Raw genomic sequence first — 14,015 nt, 5'->3', positions numbered from 1 at the left:
GGGAAAGCTATCGTAAATTTTTTTTTTTTTTTTTTTTAAAAAAGCTGATGTGTTTCCTGTTTGCTTCGTAGTAAAAAAAAAAATAATAAATAAACCAAGGAGGCTGGAGCTGAGGCGGCGCTGGGGCGCGGAGCCCTGCAGCCGGGGCAGAGAGCCCCGCACGGGAGCGGGGAGGTGGGCCGTGTGCCCCCCGGAGCCGTGTGCGCGGCCGGGGGCTGTGGTCCCACGGCTGGGTGCGTGGCCCCAGATCCCTGGAAATGGGTGCGCAGCACACGCCCTGGGCAGGCAGGCAGATGGACGGCTGTGCACCCACCGAGCTGGGTGCCCAGACGAGGGGTGCTGGGTGCCTGGCTGCGCACCTCGGGGGCTGGATCTTGTGTCCCAGCGCTGGGTGCGTGGCCCCAGATCCCTGGAAATGGGTGCGCGCGGCATGCCCTGGGGAGGCAGATGGGTGGCCACGCACCCACCGAGCTGGGTGCCCAGATGAGGGGTGCTGGGCGCACAGTTGCACAGCCCGGGGGCTGTGTGCCACACTCACCGCCGCAGCCTGAGCTGAGCCCTGGCCAGGAGGGTGCTGGGCACAGCTGGTGGCACAGGTGGCATCACCTGCAGGCACTGGGTGGCGGGCAGCAGCTGGGCAGCGCTGGTAACCTCCAGCCCCTAACAGGAAGCATCGGCCCATGAAATTCTCCGCATTCCTTGGCTTCCCCGCATTTGTTTTCCGAACTCATTTAATAAATTAGCATCCAGCTGGCGGGCTGCCTGCCAACCTGCTCCCCACCTTGCTGGGCTCTGCTCTCTTCCCTGGGCTCACTCCAGTGTTCTTGGGGCTCTCCTGCACCCCGGACCCCAGATGTGCCACAGCCCCAGCCCCCTGCACAGCGTTGCCCACTGAACCAAGGGCGGGTGGGCCTGAGGGCCCCCAAACACCTGCGGCCAGATGAGTTTTTCTGGGCACAGCCCCTCGTGGGAGCTGAGACAGGCCGTGGCTGCCCAAACCACCCCTGAGCAGGGACTCGGCCCCTCTGCCCAGCCGCAGCGACCCTCACCACTGGGACCCAGAGGGATTCACTCATGTAAATAAAGCATTTGTGGTGCTGAGCCACCCGGCTCTGCATTAACCCCACGTCCGTGGGACCCAGGCGTGGAAATTACCGCTGCACAAGCCCCGGGCTGCATCCCCCCACCCAGAATGGATCCAGGAAAGGGTGGTGCACAGCATCCACCCCGGCATCTCACTCCCAGCCCGGCGCTGAGCACGATGGAGGCTGTGGGAGTAAATGGGCACCGGGAACGGCACCCCAGAGCCCTGCCTCGCGCTGCCGAATCCGGCCCTGAGTGGCCTCGCTCCACTTTGCCGGCCTGGCTCAGGCGTTAAGAGAGATGCTGGAGGAGCGTGCGGCCCCGTAATGTGCTGCGGGCATGGCCTGAGTGCCCGGCCAGGCGGTTTATGGGCGAGCAAGCTTCTCCCACGTCCGGGCAGTGCCATTAGCACGCAGGCACGCCGTGGGGCAGGGAACGCTGGTGTGGGTGCCTCTGGAGCCCCTTGCACCCACGGCTATCCCTAGCCAGAGCACCGGCTGCTGCCCAGAGCTGCAAGTGTAGGGAAAGGCGGCAGTGACCCTCAAGGGGACCCTGTGGCCACCACAGAGCTCTCGCTGGAAGCCAGGCAGGGCTGGGCCCCGTGAGAGCTGCAAGCAAGCAGCTCCCTGGGCTGCTAAGAGGGGCGACCACCAGCCCAAGGGCTAGCTGGGCCAGCACCATTTCTGATGCTGTTTGCCCAACTCTCCCCTGCTCAGGGCTCCCCCCGCTCGCAGCCCCTCCCCCTCTGCACCAGCCCGAGCCTGGGCAGCCGCCACCCCTGCCCATGCCGCACGGAACCGGACGCTGCGGCCCCGGGCGAGGCCGGCGACCCCCACCCCGGGCCGGGTCCGGGCTCTCCGGCCCCCACGTGCAGCACCGTAATATGGGGACACGGCGCCTTTAAGAGCCCCGTGGCGCCAATCCCCGCCCACGTGACCCCTCCCGGCCAGCGGTGGGCGGCGCTGGGGCCGCGTGCGTTCCCGCCAAGCGCGGAGCTTTTGGCGCGCGCCGTAGCGGGTTCACGTGTCGGTGCGCCGGGACCGGCACCGGGACCGCGATCGCCGCCGGGGCCGGGGCCGCCACCGCCGCCATGGCCCAGCGCCGCCTCACCGACTTCTTCGGCCGCACCAAGGCGGCCGCCGGGGTCTCGGCCAAGTGCGGCGGCGGCCGCCGGCCCAAGGCCGCTCTCGCCGGTTCCCCGGTGCCGCGGGGGACGGAGGAGGACGGTGCCCCGGCAGGGCTGAGCTCGCTGCCCGGCTCGCCGCGCACCCCGGCCCGCGGGGGCTGGCCGGCCGCGGCGGGGCTGGCGGGCAGGAAGCGGAGCCGCCGGGAGATGGAAGCGGAGACACCGGCGCGGGCCTGGCCCGGGGAGCCGGGCGGGAAATCGGCGCGGAAGCGGCTGGAGCTGCACCGGGACGCGGAGCCGGGGCCACCGGCTGCGGTAGGGAGCCGCTGGGGGCGGGCATGTGTGCAGCCCCCGGGCTGCGGGCTTGGGGGGGGGGAGCTGGGGCGGTGAGTGGGTCGGGGGAGCCGTGGAACCGGGACACCGTCTCTGGAGCGACCCCCCGGTGGCTGAACCCGTGCCCCTAGTGCAGACCCCCCGGGGCTCGCCCCCCCCGTTCTGGTGCAGACACCCCTCTCCAGGGCTTGTCCCCTGCCCCTAGTGCAGGCTTCCTCCTTGGCTTCCCCCCCGCCCCCCCCCGCAAGGTTGTGGGGGGACATCGGGGAGGGGTTCCCGGTGGGTGGGCTCCTCACACATCCCCCGGCAGCCTCTAACACATCTCTGCTCTCTTGCAGGCCGCCAGCCCCTCGTCTCCAGCTGCAGCATGTCCCCCGACGCCCCCCGCGCAGGACCTGGCAGCGGACCACCCCCCCAACACCATCCTCTCCCCCGGCCGCGAGCAGGATGGGGGTACACAGCCCAGCACAGCCCCCCCGGGGACAGCCAGGCAGCTGCAGCGGGTGCGGGATGAGCCCAGCTTTCTGTGCCCATGTTTTGCTGTGTTCCTTGCCGCTGCACCAGCCCTGCTCTGACCCTGTGCCCCCTCCCCACCCAGGAGGACCTGGCCGAGCTGCGGTGCCGCCTGCAGAGGATGAAGATGCTGGCCCAGCCGCCCCTTGTCCCCGCTGAGGCCAGAATCAGCCTGCGAAGCCGTCTGGAGCAAGTGCGGCAGCTGGAACTGCGGATCCGCCAAAAGAAAGCGGGAAGCAAAGCCGTGCTGGAGGCGCAGCCGTCTGAGGACACTGGGGTGGCAGCTCCTGCAGCAGAGGCTGGGTGAGGAGTAGCTTCAGGGATGCAGCCCCAGGTTTGAGGGGAAATTGGGCTGTCCCAGTGGCTGCCACAGACTTTTTCCACTGCTCAGCCCTGCAGCAGTTTTGCAGGGGTCTTGCCACCCCATGAGGGGGGTCTGGGGCTCTCTGGGGCCCCACCGCATGCAAAGGGCTTCCCTGAGCGTGGTCCAAGCCACCCTGACTGCTGTGAGCGCTGGGGCATCGGCGTCCCCTGGATGGGTGATGTGACCCAGATACTGGCATGGGTTGCTCAGGGAAGGGTTTGGGAATGGGGAGAGGAGAGGGGTCTCCCCTGTCTAGGGTGGGCACGCAGCTCCTGGGCTCTGGAGTCCACCCTGTCAGCAGTGGGACCCCCATGCTGGCCAGTCTCGGTCCCTGGCTGCACTCTCAGGGCTGTCCCCGCACCAGTCACCATGCCCAGTGGTTGTTGGGCACGGGGGACCCTGACCTCTCCTTTCCCAGCAGCGAGAAGGCCCCTGCGTACCAGCGGTTCCACACCCTCGCGCAGGACCTGCCCCCAGGGCTCACGCTGCCCTACAAGTTCAAGGTGCTGGCGGAAATGTTCCGTAGTGTGGACACCATTGCTGGGATGCTCTTCAACCGTGCCGAGACCATCACCTTCGCGAAGGTCAAGCAGGGGGTGCAGGACATGATGCGCAAGTAAGTTAGCAGCAGTGGGCAGCTCGTTTGGGGGTCCCAGCTGAAGTTATCGGGGCTGCTGCCCTGCTGTCCCGATGCCTTTGGGGTTCCCGACCTCCAGTGCTGTTGCAGGCAGTTTGAGGAGCGGCACATGGGGCAGATCAAGGCGGTATACCCCACCTCGTACCGGCTGCGCCAGGAGAAGAACATCCCCACCTTCAGCAACGGCATGAAGAAGTCTGACTACCAACTCACACTGGAGCCAGTGCTGGGGGAAGGTATGTATGACTCGGGGGGTGCCTGAAAGAGTTGGGGTGCGCTCAGCCCTGGCTGGGATCCCTGAATCCCCAGGGATGCTCCCTGCTTGGTCTGTTAGAGGCATAAGAGCCTGAGCGTGTTAGGAGTGGAAAATGCTTTTTGGGACAAGTGGAAGGATGACGGGGCAGTGATTCTGGCAGCAGCTCAGCACCACGGCACGGCTCTGATCTTGTGCTTCCTGAGGCTCTTGAGGTTTGGGCCTCGTCGTCGTGCTGCCGTGCTTTGCTGAGGTGCTGCAGGTAATGCTCGTGTCTGTCCTTGTAGAGGAGAAAGTGAACGGCCGCCCACACTTGTCGGCGTTGCGCTTGCTGGAGCGCAGGAAGGAGTTCAACCACAACCTGGTGAACATTGTCAAGCAGCACCACAAGGTGAGGACCCCTGGCACCCTCCGCTGTTTTTTGCAGTCTGGGGTTGCTCTGGTTCCTGTCTAGGAAGCGGGTGGAAGGTGCGGGCTGGCATCCAGGCTAAGGAACATGTCTGGTTCCTGTGGGATGCTCTTGGCAGCTGGATGTGGATGAGGAGGATGGCAGCTGGAATCTGGCTCTGATCTTCCTCCAAGCCAGCTGCCGTGTGTTGCCAAGCCATAGTGGGAGTGCAGGACAACGGTCGGCTCCCCCATACCTGGCCCACAGGTGCCATGATGCAACTCTTGCCTCTCTCCAGGCATTCCTGGCTGCCCTCAGCCCTCCCATGGTGGTGCCAGAGGAGAAGTTGACCCGCTGGCATCCCCGCTTCAAAGTGGATGAGGTGCCGGACATCAGCCCAGCAGAGCTGCCACAGCCGCCCCAGGAGGACAGGCTCACCACAGCCCAGGAGGTGCTGAGCACGGCTCGGGGGATGCTGATCCCTAAGGTGAGTCAGAACTGGGGTCTGGCTCCGTCTGGGGCTGGCAGACCTCAAACTAGCTGTCTCTTCAGGAAGGGTGTCACCACCGAGGTCGGGAAAGACCATTTCAGAGCCACAGGGCTCGGAGCACTGTGAAATGTGTAGGCAGGTGGGAATGCAAGCCTGGCTGTCACCGCTGCTGGTTTCAGGCCAGAGGAGCTGTCAGTACTGATTTTGGGGGCTGGCAGAGGAGATAGATGCAGCACCCCGATTGTCCTCTGCGCAGGGATGGGTCGGACGTGCTGGAGTGGCAGCGCTGGGCTGCAGGGTGGTGGCGGGGGCGGCAGAGGGAAAACTTCTCCTTCCTCCAGTGCGAGCGGCTCCCAGCTGTAACCCAACTCCTCCTCCTTCCACATGAGCAGATGGAAAAAGCTCTTGCCAACCTGGCCTTGAGAACCGCTGAAGCCGGTGCAGAAGAACCGGCCGTTTCCAAAGCACCGTCCCCTGCCAGCACCTCCAGTGCTCTGAAAGGGGTGTCCCAGGCCCTGCTTGAGAGGGTGAGTAATTCAATCCTGGCCGCAACGCTGGTGCTGGGGGGACCTGCCTGTTTCACCCCCATTTTCTCCACTCCCCAAGATCATAGAATCACAGAGTGGTTTGGGCTGGAAGGGACCTTAAAGCCCCCCCAGTTCCACCCCCCCACCACGGGCAGGGACACCTGCCATAGCCCAGGCTGCCCCCAGCCCCATCCAGCCTGGCCTGGGACACTGCCAGGGATGGGGCACCCACAGCTGCTCTGGACAACCTGTGCTGATGCCTCACCGCCCTCACAGGGAAGAATTTCTTCCCAATATCTAATCTAAATCCACCGTCTTTAGATCCGGATGAAGGAGGCGCAGAAGCTCCAGGCGTTGATGACACGGGACCCACAGCAAGAGGAGCGGCTCGCCATGCTGGGGCGGCTGCCGGCCATGGCCCGCATCCTGCGCAACATCTTCGTGGCCGAGAAGAAGCAGGCGCTGACCATGGAGGTGGCTTGTGCCCGCATGGCTGACAGCTACGCCACACAGATGCTTCCCGGTAGGAAAGCAAGGGGTGGTCTCACCAGCACAGGAGGGTCTTTGCAGGAGGATGGGGCTGGGGAGCTGAGCTCTGACTCAGTGGCTGCTGCTCCTGTTTGCAGGTGAGATGGAGAAACATTTGCACCTCTTCGCAGAGCTGCTGCCCGACTGGGTGGGAATCCACGCCATCAGGACAGACACCTACATCAAACTGGACAAAGGGAAGGACCTCAGCCTCATCATCCAGAGGCTCACCAAGGCAGCAAGTGAGGCAGAAGCCCTCTGAGCCCCCCAAGGGTTGAGGCTTCCCCTGTTCAATCTCCTCTAAATGTAGCAAATCTCAACTGGGATCTGGTATGGGTTGACGGGAGGGTTCGTCCTCCGGGATGTCTGAGGAAGAGCAAAATGCCTTATTTTAACTAACCCCTCCGCCAGGGTCCACAAGGATCGTAGCTCCCCTAACTCTTGAGGGGGGGCAGGCAGTCCTGCGTCCTAGGGTGACAATGCAGACAGCGAAGAGGAGCTAGCACCCTCTTCTCGCCTTTGCTGCCTTCTCCAGAAGGTTTGATGTAGGAGGTTTCTTCCATTAGCTGTGTGGCTCTGGTGGGGTGGAGGCAGGACTGGGCAGGGTGAGAGGGTGACGAGCAGGAAGGAGTGAGAGAAGAAGTCACAAATTTATGTTTTTGGAGCTCTGGGCCTTGTCTGTTTTTAAGGGAGGGAAAACTCATCTCCAGCACTCACTGGAAACAACTACAGGACTTGTCAAAACATATTTGTATTAAATGTTTTAAATATAGCTGACTTGTATTAACCCAGCGCTCTTCCTCGGTGAGCTGCCTCTCTGTGCCGTATTAGCTCCGCGGTTCTCCATGGCAATTGGCGCCAGCCGGCACACGCAGGGAAGGGCTGGGTCATCCAGCTCCTGGAGAAAGACTTACTGGAAAAAGTGAGCGTGGGGTTGCAGGGAACTGAATGTGGCTTTTGTAAATGGGGGCTGCAGAGCAGCTCCCGTGGGGACAGGAACAGGCAGGGCTGGGGGTGGGTACAGGGGTGGGCTTCTTCCCCAGGGAAAAGTTCGGACCACTTGGCTGAAGCGGCTTGGGAAGAGGGACAAGGAGGTGCTGCGGAGGTGCTGGCCTGGCCCAGTGCCCGGCTCAGGTCGGCGTTTGCTGCAGGATGGGCAGCGTTGGTGCAGGGGAGGAGGGGATAGCTGCCCCTGCCCCAGTGCCACGTCGGGCACACCTCGCGCCGCCTCCTGAGCCAAACTGGGCTGCTTTTGGCGTGGGATGTCAAAGGCTTGTGTGGAAAGGTGACTGTCCTTTATCCCTCTGGGTGGGGGACCATGGCGGCATGCCTACCTGAAGTGCTGGCAGCAGGCAGGCTCTCCTCTTCCTCCCCAAGACCCTGCTTGCCATCATGCAGCCAGTTGGCCGGCACTGCTGGCAGGGGGTAGCCCCGTTCTCAGGGAAGGGGGTTTAAGCCTGGCCCAGAGGCTGGAGGGATGCGCAGGGCTGGGGGGTGCGAGGCTGGGCTCCTGGCCAGGCTGCCCGACCTCGCCGTGGGGGAGAGGAGCCGCTTTCGGCAGCCTGGCAGGTGCTGTGTGCCCCGGGAACGCTCCTGCGAGCTCCTGTGCTGCTGCGTGGGACGGACCCCTGCCTCCCACCTGCAAGCCACGCCTGCACAGCCTTGTCTCTGCGAGCAAATTGCATCAATGGTCGCTGACAGCCTGGCCAAGGCGAAGGCACTGTCCCTGGGTTCCCTGATGTCACCTCTTGGCCCCTCACGCAGCCAGCTCTGGCACTGGCAGGGCTTACGCTCCCTTCCACAGCGCGCAGCTGCTTTCCACAGCTCTTTGGGGTGGAACTAATTTTTCCCTTCTCTACCTCGCAGCAGGGACTATCTCCTTGTGCCAAGTATGCGTGCGAGGCGCTGCCTCCCTTGGCTCTGTGCAGGGGCTGGCTGTGAAAACAAGTGCCCTGGAGTAGGTTTCTCCCAGGGGAATAGTGTTTCTCAGTGCAAACTGAGCAGCGATGAAGTAGCTTTTCAAGAAACGGTGACAAAAATAGCTGCAATAGCGCTTACAAGTGTAAGAGCAGGGTATGCAGCAGGTGAGCTTGGTCTACACTCCCACCAGCACTGGGAAATTCCACTGCAATCCAGCAGGACCAGCCTGGGTACCCCACCCCAGCTAGAGGATGGTGCCCGGCGTGGTGAAAAGATACCTGAAGTGCTCAGTCTGGGCAAGTGATTCCTTCCAAGCATTTGGGGTGGCAAGGGGGAGCTCACACCACAGCCTTGTTCTCCACTGACAGCCTGGGTTTGGAGGAGGATGCTCACAAGGGTAATTAACAGCTTCAGCTACTGCAAGAACAGCTCTGAGACGGTTTAGAAAAAAAGTAAGAGTGAGTCAACATTTATTTTACCAGTGAGTTCAGCTCCTGCTAGGACAGGGACACAGTCCCTAATCTTTTCAGGTATGTGAAAGATTTGGCATACTGGGTTTTAGCTATGCCTGTGACCAAACCGAACCATGCTATAGAAGAACATGTCCTAACCCGTCATCCATCACGCAAGCTGAGACTGCCAGAGCTCAGCTGCAGGCATAACACCTTTTCTTTCTTTCCTCTTGCCTTATGTGACACCAAACGTACCAGCAAGAATGGCCTCCAAACTGGCATTGTCCCTTCAATGCCCCAAGGCTAACGCAGCAGAGAGGGGTTGGCAGCACTGGCAGGCAGATACCTCGTGGTGGACAGGTATTTGTGCTAAACAAAAGCTGCCAGTCCCAACTGGAGCTGCAGGCTTTGGTAGGTGCCAGTGCTGCTGGACAGAAGGCAGGCAAACAGCCCTGAGCATGTGCATGTCCCTTTCCTCACTGGCTGTCACCCAGCTGTGTGCTACTTCTCATGACGTAGCTTGCTCCTAGTTTTGCAAAAAACCACTGCTAATAACCATCCTGCACCCAGGGAAGGCAGACGGCTTCCCACAGCAGACGCCTTCAGCCTGCTGTGGTCTGAAGGGAAGGAGAACACCAGCCAGGCTGCAAGCTGACGCGGTGTTTGAGCTCATCTATACCCATGACCTCCGCTGCGTTGGCAGAGGCTGCCTCCTGATTTTAGGAGTTTATACTCAGCAAGCAGAAGTTGCTCTTCTGGCATGAGCAACAGCAGAGAGCAACCAGACCATCCCCTGAGGTCAAAAAAAGGAACTGATCCCTTGGACAAATAATCGATTTTTGCTCATCTTTTGTTTCTTTGGCAAACTTGTAATGGGTTCCCAGGAGGCTGACGAGGCACGGCTCAACCAAAAGGCAATGCTGGGTCCCCTAAGCTGTCCCACCTTTCCTGCCTCAGCAGCAGTGTTTTCACTTTGGTCTCCTAAAACAATACATATTCAGTGAAGCTGCGTCTTGGTCTTCATCCCCCAAAACAATCAGGCTGTTCCTTCTTCCCAAAAGGATGAACTCCAAAAATCATCTTTACACTCAACACATCTTAATCTGTGGCTTGGAAAATAAAACAGGAGTTAAGACTGTATAGCACTTAGCCAGGATCAAAATTGTATGGTTCCCCCTTGCCCACCCCCTTGTGACATCAAGAGTCACTGAATAAAGCCCCAAACCCAAACTTGTTCGCAGCTCAGGGTGCGTGTTCCCTTCTCCCTGCTCCTCCTCAGTCATACTGCAGCAGAGAGTAGAAAGGGATGGACTTGAGCTTTTCCGATCCTTTCAGGAGTTTTAACTCTATGATCACCAGGCACTCCAGGACTTCAGCCTTCAGTCTCTTCATCAGCTCACAGGCTGCACACATGGTACCTGCGCGACACAGAGGTTGAGCGCAAACATTGTCACTTGAGCAGCGCCAAGGCAAGCTTCAAACCCCACAGCCACTCCTGCTGCTACCAACACACATTTGCAGGGGTTACACATGCTCTAACATCATCTGCTTCCCTCACCTCCAGTTGCAAGCAAGTCATCCACAATAACTACTTTTTGTCCCGGTTCCACGGCATCGCTCTGGATTTCAAGTTCAGCCTGCAGGATGGAAAGAGCAGGTTCATTTTAGTCTTGCCCTACAGAGAAACACTTCACAAACTGCTAACACATGGTGGAACGCAGGCAACTCTTCAGCAAAGATCAACCTTAACACTCAGCACCTAAACGCCCAAAAAACACATACTCCAGCTACAGGGGAGTGTCAAGGAAATACATAGCAGGTTAGGTGACTGCTGGGCCAACCCTCTGGCACGTCAAGATCCCAAACATTCATCAAGTGAGTTATGGTCCCATCATGAAACCTTATCCCAAAGCAGTTCTCCAGGGGGAAAATCTCCTGTAATGCACCGGGCTGGAGCGCTCTGCTTTGACAGCGCTGCCAAGGCAGGCCCAAACCATCACAGGCACGTCCTTGTCCCAGGCAGGGGTTGGCCCAAACAATCCTCATAAATAATGCCTACGTTTGGGGTTTCTGCTGCTAGTCCCTGGCTGCTGTTAGTTACAGTGGTAGCGTGTTATTAGGCTTACACCTCTGCTCTTCCATCAGCGAGGCTGTGGTGTTACGAGGCGAACGCTCTTTTTGAAGCCATGCAATAAAGGCATTTACTTGTACCACTTACTGGAAGAGTGGGAAACACACTCCATGTTCGTGCCCCTGAATTCAAGCCAAAGAAAGCAATTTAGCACCAAGTCTTACCACCAGCCCCCCCACCCCACCCCCCAAAAAAAAAAAAAATCACAGTGCGGCTCGCTGACACCATGTGTCACGGCTCAGGGAGGGAGCTGCCATGCTGGGGCAGGTGAAGCTCAGCACTGCTCCTGAAGCTTGTGCTGTGCCAGGCTGCCCCTGGCATCAGCGCTGGCTGTGAAACCCAGCTTGGGGACCCCCTCACTGGTTTTATCACCCTGTCCCTTCACTGACACCCCCCGTCCTGCACTGACCAGACTGGAAGCCCTCTTCTCCTCCCTGGGCATTACCTTGCCATATTCCAAGGCGTAGGAGACGGACTCGGTTGGACCGGGAAGTTTCCCCTTTTTCCGTATTGGCACAAAGCCAATCCCCAGTCTCTGAGCCAGAGGGGGGCCTATGAGGAAGCCACGGGAGTCCAGGCCTGGGGGAGCAGAGCAGCACGAATACTCAGAACGGAGCCATTTGACTAGGGCGGGTCTTTGCACAACATCCCAGGTTTATCCTCCCATGTTCAGGGGGGTGTCTAGAAGCAATCTGCTCTTAGGCGTCATTTCCGTGGGTTGAAAACACATGCCACGTTCCTGTGCTGCCTGTGTTCGGCAAGATGTGCTGCTGATGGGCTTCAGGGCACCCCACCGATCCCCCCCCCATCAGCCCATTTCACCTCCCCGTTGCTCCCTTTCTTAAGAGATAAGCTCAGCGAAGCCCCGCTATCAGTTCGGCCACACAACCAAGGACTTTGTCTCGCTGTGGGGACAGACTTTAGTTATCATGAGGCACTTGGCCCCAGCTTGGTCTAGACGCCTTGAACTTTGGGCTATCGCCCAGCCCAAGCACTGCTTTCCTAAGCACTTTCATTCTCAGCCTCCTCCACAGGTGTGCTGCAAGGCAGTATCGCCGCAGAGACTGTTTCTGTTGGCTCGAAAAGGCCCCCTGAGAAGGAAAACATGCTGGAACAGGGTCCGTCCCTGCCACAGGGACCGTGCAAGACCTTACAGGCGCAGCATGCTTTCTGCACTCCCTAACTGTTGTGTTTTTTGTTGTTTTTTTTGTTGTTTTTTTTTTAAATGAAAAAGCAACGAATTATGAAATTGGCACTGAAATATCATCAGATGGTACCTGCCACATCCCAAACCAGTATTTCAGGAAACTACAGGAGTAGGTTAAGGGTATAACCTGTCTCAGCGTTACCACACATTGAGGCCAACACGCAGGTGATTACCGTGTCCGAGGGCTACAGCATTCGCTGCCCGTTAGCCCAGGCGCCTCCCCGGCTCCCGCGGGCGGCCCGAGGCCACGGTGCTGGGCGCCGGCCTGCAGGGATGCTTCAACCGTCACTCACCTGCAATGAAGTCGATTTGGGGGAAAGATACCCTCAAATGATCTTCCAGAAGATCAATCAAAGCCCTGAACGCGGCGGGGTCCTTCAGCAAGGGGCTGATATCGCTGCAAAGAGAGGCAGAGCGGTTAGTGCCGCCGGGGGCTGGCCCGGCTCCCCGCCGAGCTGCCCCCGCCGGGGGGGCGGCTGCTGCCGGGGCAGGCTGGGCAGGCAGCAGGGAGCTGGCGGCCCCGGCCCCGGCCCCGGTCTCGGCCCCTCCGCACCGGAACAGGACGCCGGGCACCGGGAAGTCGGGGAAGGGCCGCACCCGGTCGCGGACCCGCCGCAGCCGCTCCTCGCTCATGGCGGCCGCGCTGTGCGCAGCTCGGGCGGGCGGGCGGGGCTCCCGGCGGGGGCGGGGCCCCGGCACCCCGCGGCACGGAGCCCCCGCACCACTGAGCCCTGACCACCGGGGCGCGGGGAGCCGGTGCCCCCCGGGGTACGGAGCGCCCACCCCCCCGCACACAAAGCTCTGGCACCCCCGTGCACACAGACCACCCCCAACCCCCGGCGCACAGGGCGCCGGTACCACGGGGCGCGGAGCTCTGGTACCCCAGGGCATGGCGAATCGGCCTGCCCCAGCGTGTGGAGCTCTGGTGCCCCGGGGCACGGGGCTCTGGCACCTCGGGGCACGGAGCGTTGGGCCCCCCAGTGCATGGAGCTCTGCTATCCCGGGGTACAGAGCCCCCGAGTCCCTGGTACAAGGAGGTCTGGTATGGCGGGGTGCAGAGCACTGTGCCCCCCCCCAGCGCGTGGAGCCCCAATCCTCCCATGTGTGGAGCTCTGGCATCCCCATGCACGGAGCCGCAACTCCCTGGTGCACAGAGCTCTGGTACCCCAGGGCATGGAGAACTGGTCCCCCCCAGTGCCTGGAGCTCTGGTACCTTGGGGTACAGAGTGTTGGTCCTCCCCAGCGCATAGCGCTCTGCTACCCTGGGGTACAGAGCCCCAACCCCTCGGTGCATGGAGCTCTGGCACCCCCGTGCATGGAGCCCGCTACCCCAGAGCATGGAACTCTGGCATCCCAGTGCAGGGAGCCCAGGTATCCCCAGAGCATGGCACCCCGCCACCTCAAAGCAGGGAGCCCCGGCACCTCAATGCGCACTGCCCTGACACCTACAGTGCATGGTGCTCTGGAACCTGGTGCCTCTGCTGTGTGGAGCCCTGGTATCCTGGTGTACGGAGCTCCAGTTTCCCCTCTGAAGATTGTTCTGGTACCTGCAGTGTGTGGAGCCGTATCTCCCCAGTGCACGGAGCCCTGGGACTCTGCCTTGCCCCTCCCCCAGCTTCAGAAAGGAGTCCCATGCCCAAGGGGTTACATTTCCACCCTCCCTCACCCCTGCCCAGCACCCTGTATAGACAGCAAGCTTGTTAGGACTGAACTATTTCCCGCTTTTCTAACCCTCGGTCACTTCTTGTGAACTCCTGGATTTGCATTTTGTGTTTGTTAAAACCGTTGGATTACAGGATGATAACACAGCCATCCGCCCCGGACTAACAGCTCAGCAGTTACTGGTGTTACTCATATGTACGGCAGGTCAGGGCACTCTCACACAGCTCCTATCTCCCACCTCCTGATGGGTGAACAGCCGTTTGTCCATGCAAAATCCACTTCGGGCAGGAGAGACACTGCTGAATGAGTACAGATCTCTTACATTAGCAAATACGACTTGGATCTGGTCCAAATGCATCTGGGTACAACCTGCTGCAGGAAGCAAAGGCAGTCCTAGCATG

The 14,015-nt window shown here is 60.6% G+C and overlaps 2 protein-coding genes across 3 annotated transcripts; one reads left to right on the top strand and one right to left on the bottom strand.

The window, feature by feature from the left end:
- Window positions 1-1,987: 1,987 nt before the first annotated feature.
- Window positions 1,988-7,034, top strand: CDT1 (chromatin licensing and DNA replication factor 1). 2 transcript variants are annotated; one of them, XM_080410646.1, is made up of 10 exons: window positions 1,988-2,524; window positions 2,881-3,045; window positions 3,141-3,358; window positions 3,841-4,035; window positions 4,147-4,292; window positions 4,597-4,700; window positions 4,996-5,184; window positions 5,580-5,714; window positions 6,036-6,237; window positions 6,341-7,034. In XM_080410646.1, exons 1-10 carry the CDS (start codon window positions 2,174-2,176, stop codon window positions 6,502-6,504), a joined length of 1,869 nt encoding a protein of 622 aa, XP_080266772.1. In that variant the 5' UTR covers window positions 1,988-2,173; the 3' UTR covers window positions 6,505-7,034. The 2 variants fall into 2 exon arrangements, with proteins under 2 accessions (XP_080266772.1, XP_080266773.1); XM_080410647.1 differs by having other exon boundaries at window positions 2,030-2,524; window positions 3,838-4,035.
- Window positions 7,035-8,602: 1,568 nt separating this feature from the next.
- APRT (adenine phosphoribosyltransferase) lies at window positions 8,603-12,641 on the bottom strand. The gene is made up of 5 exons (XM_080410675.1): window positions 12,506-12,641; window positions 12,246-12,349; window positions 11,191-11,324; window positions 10,173-10,251; window positions 8,603-10,032 (listed from the first exon to the last, which is right to left on the bottom strand). The coding sequence occupies exons 1-5, from the start codon at window positions 12,583-12,585 to the stop codon at window positions 9,890-9,892; spliced, it is 540 nt and encodes a 179-aa protein (XP_080266801.1). The 5' UTR covers window positions 12,586-12,641; the 3' UTR covers window positions 8,603-9,889.
- Window positions 12,642-14,015: the final 1,374 nt, after the last annotated feature.

Source organism: Falco punctatus (assembly GCF_963210335.1).
Source record: "Falco punctatus genome assembly, chromosome: 14".
Lineage (NCBI taxonomy): Eukaryota > Metazoa > Chordata > Aves > Falconiformes > Falconidae > Falco > Falco punctatus.
This window is presented reverse-complemented; position numbering and strand designations above follow the sequence as displayed.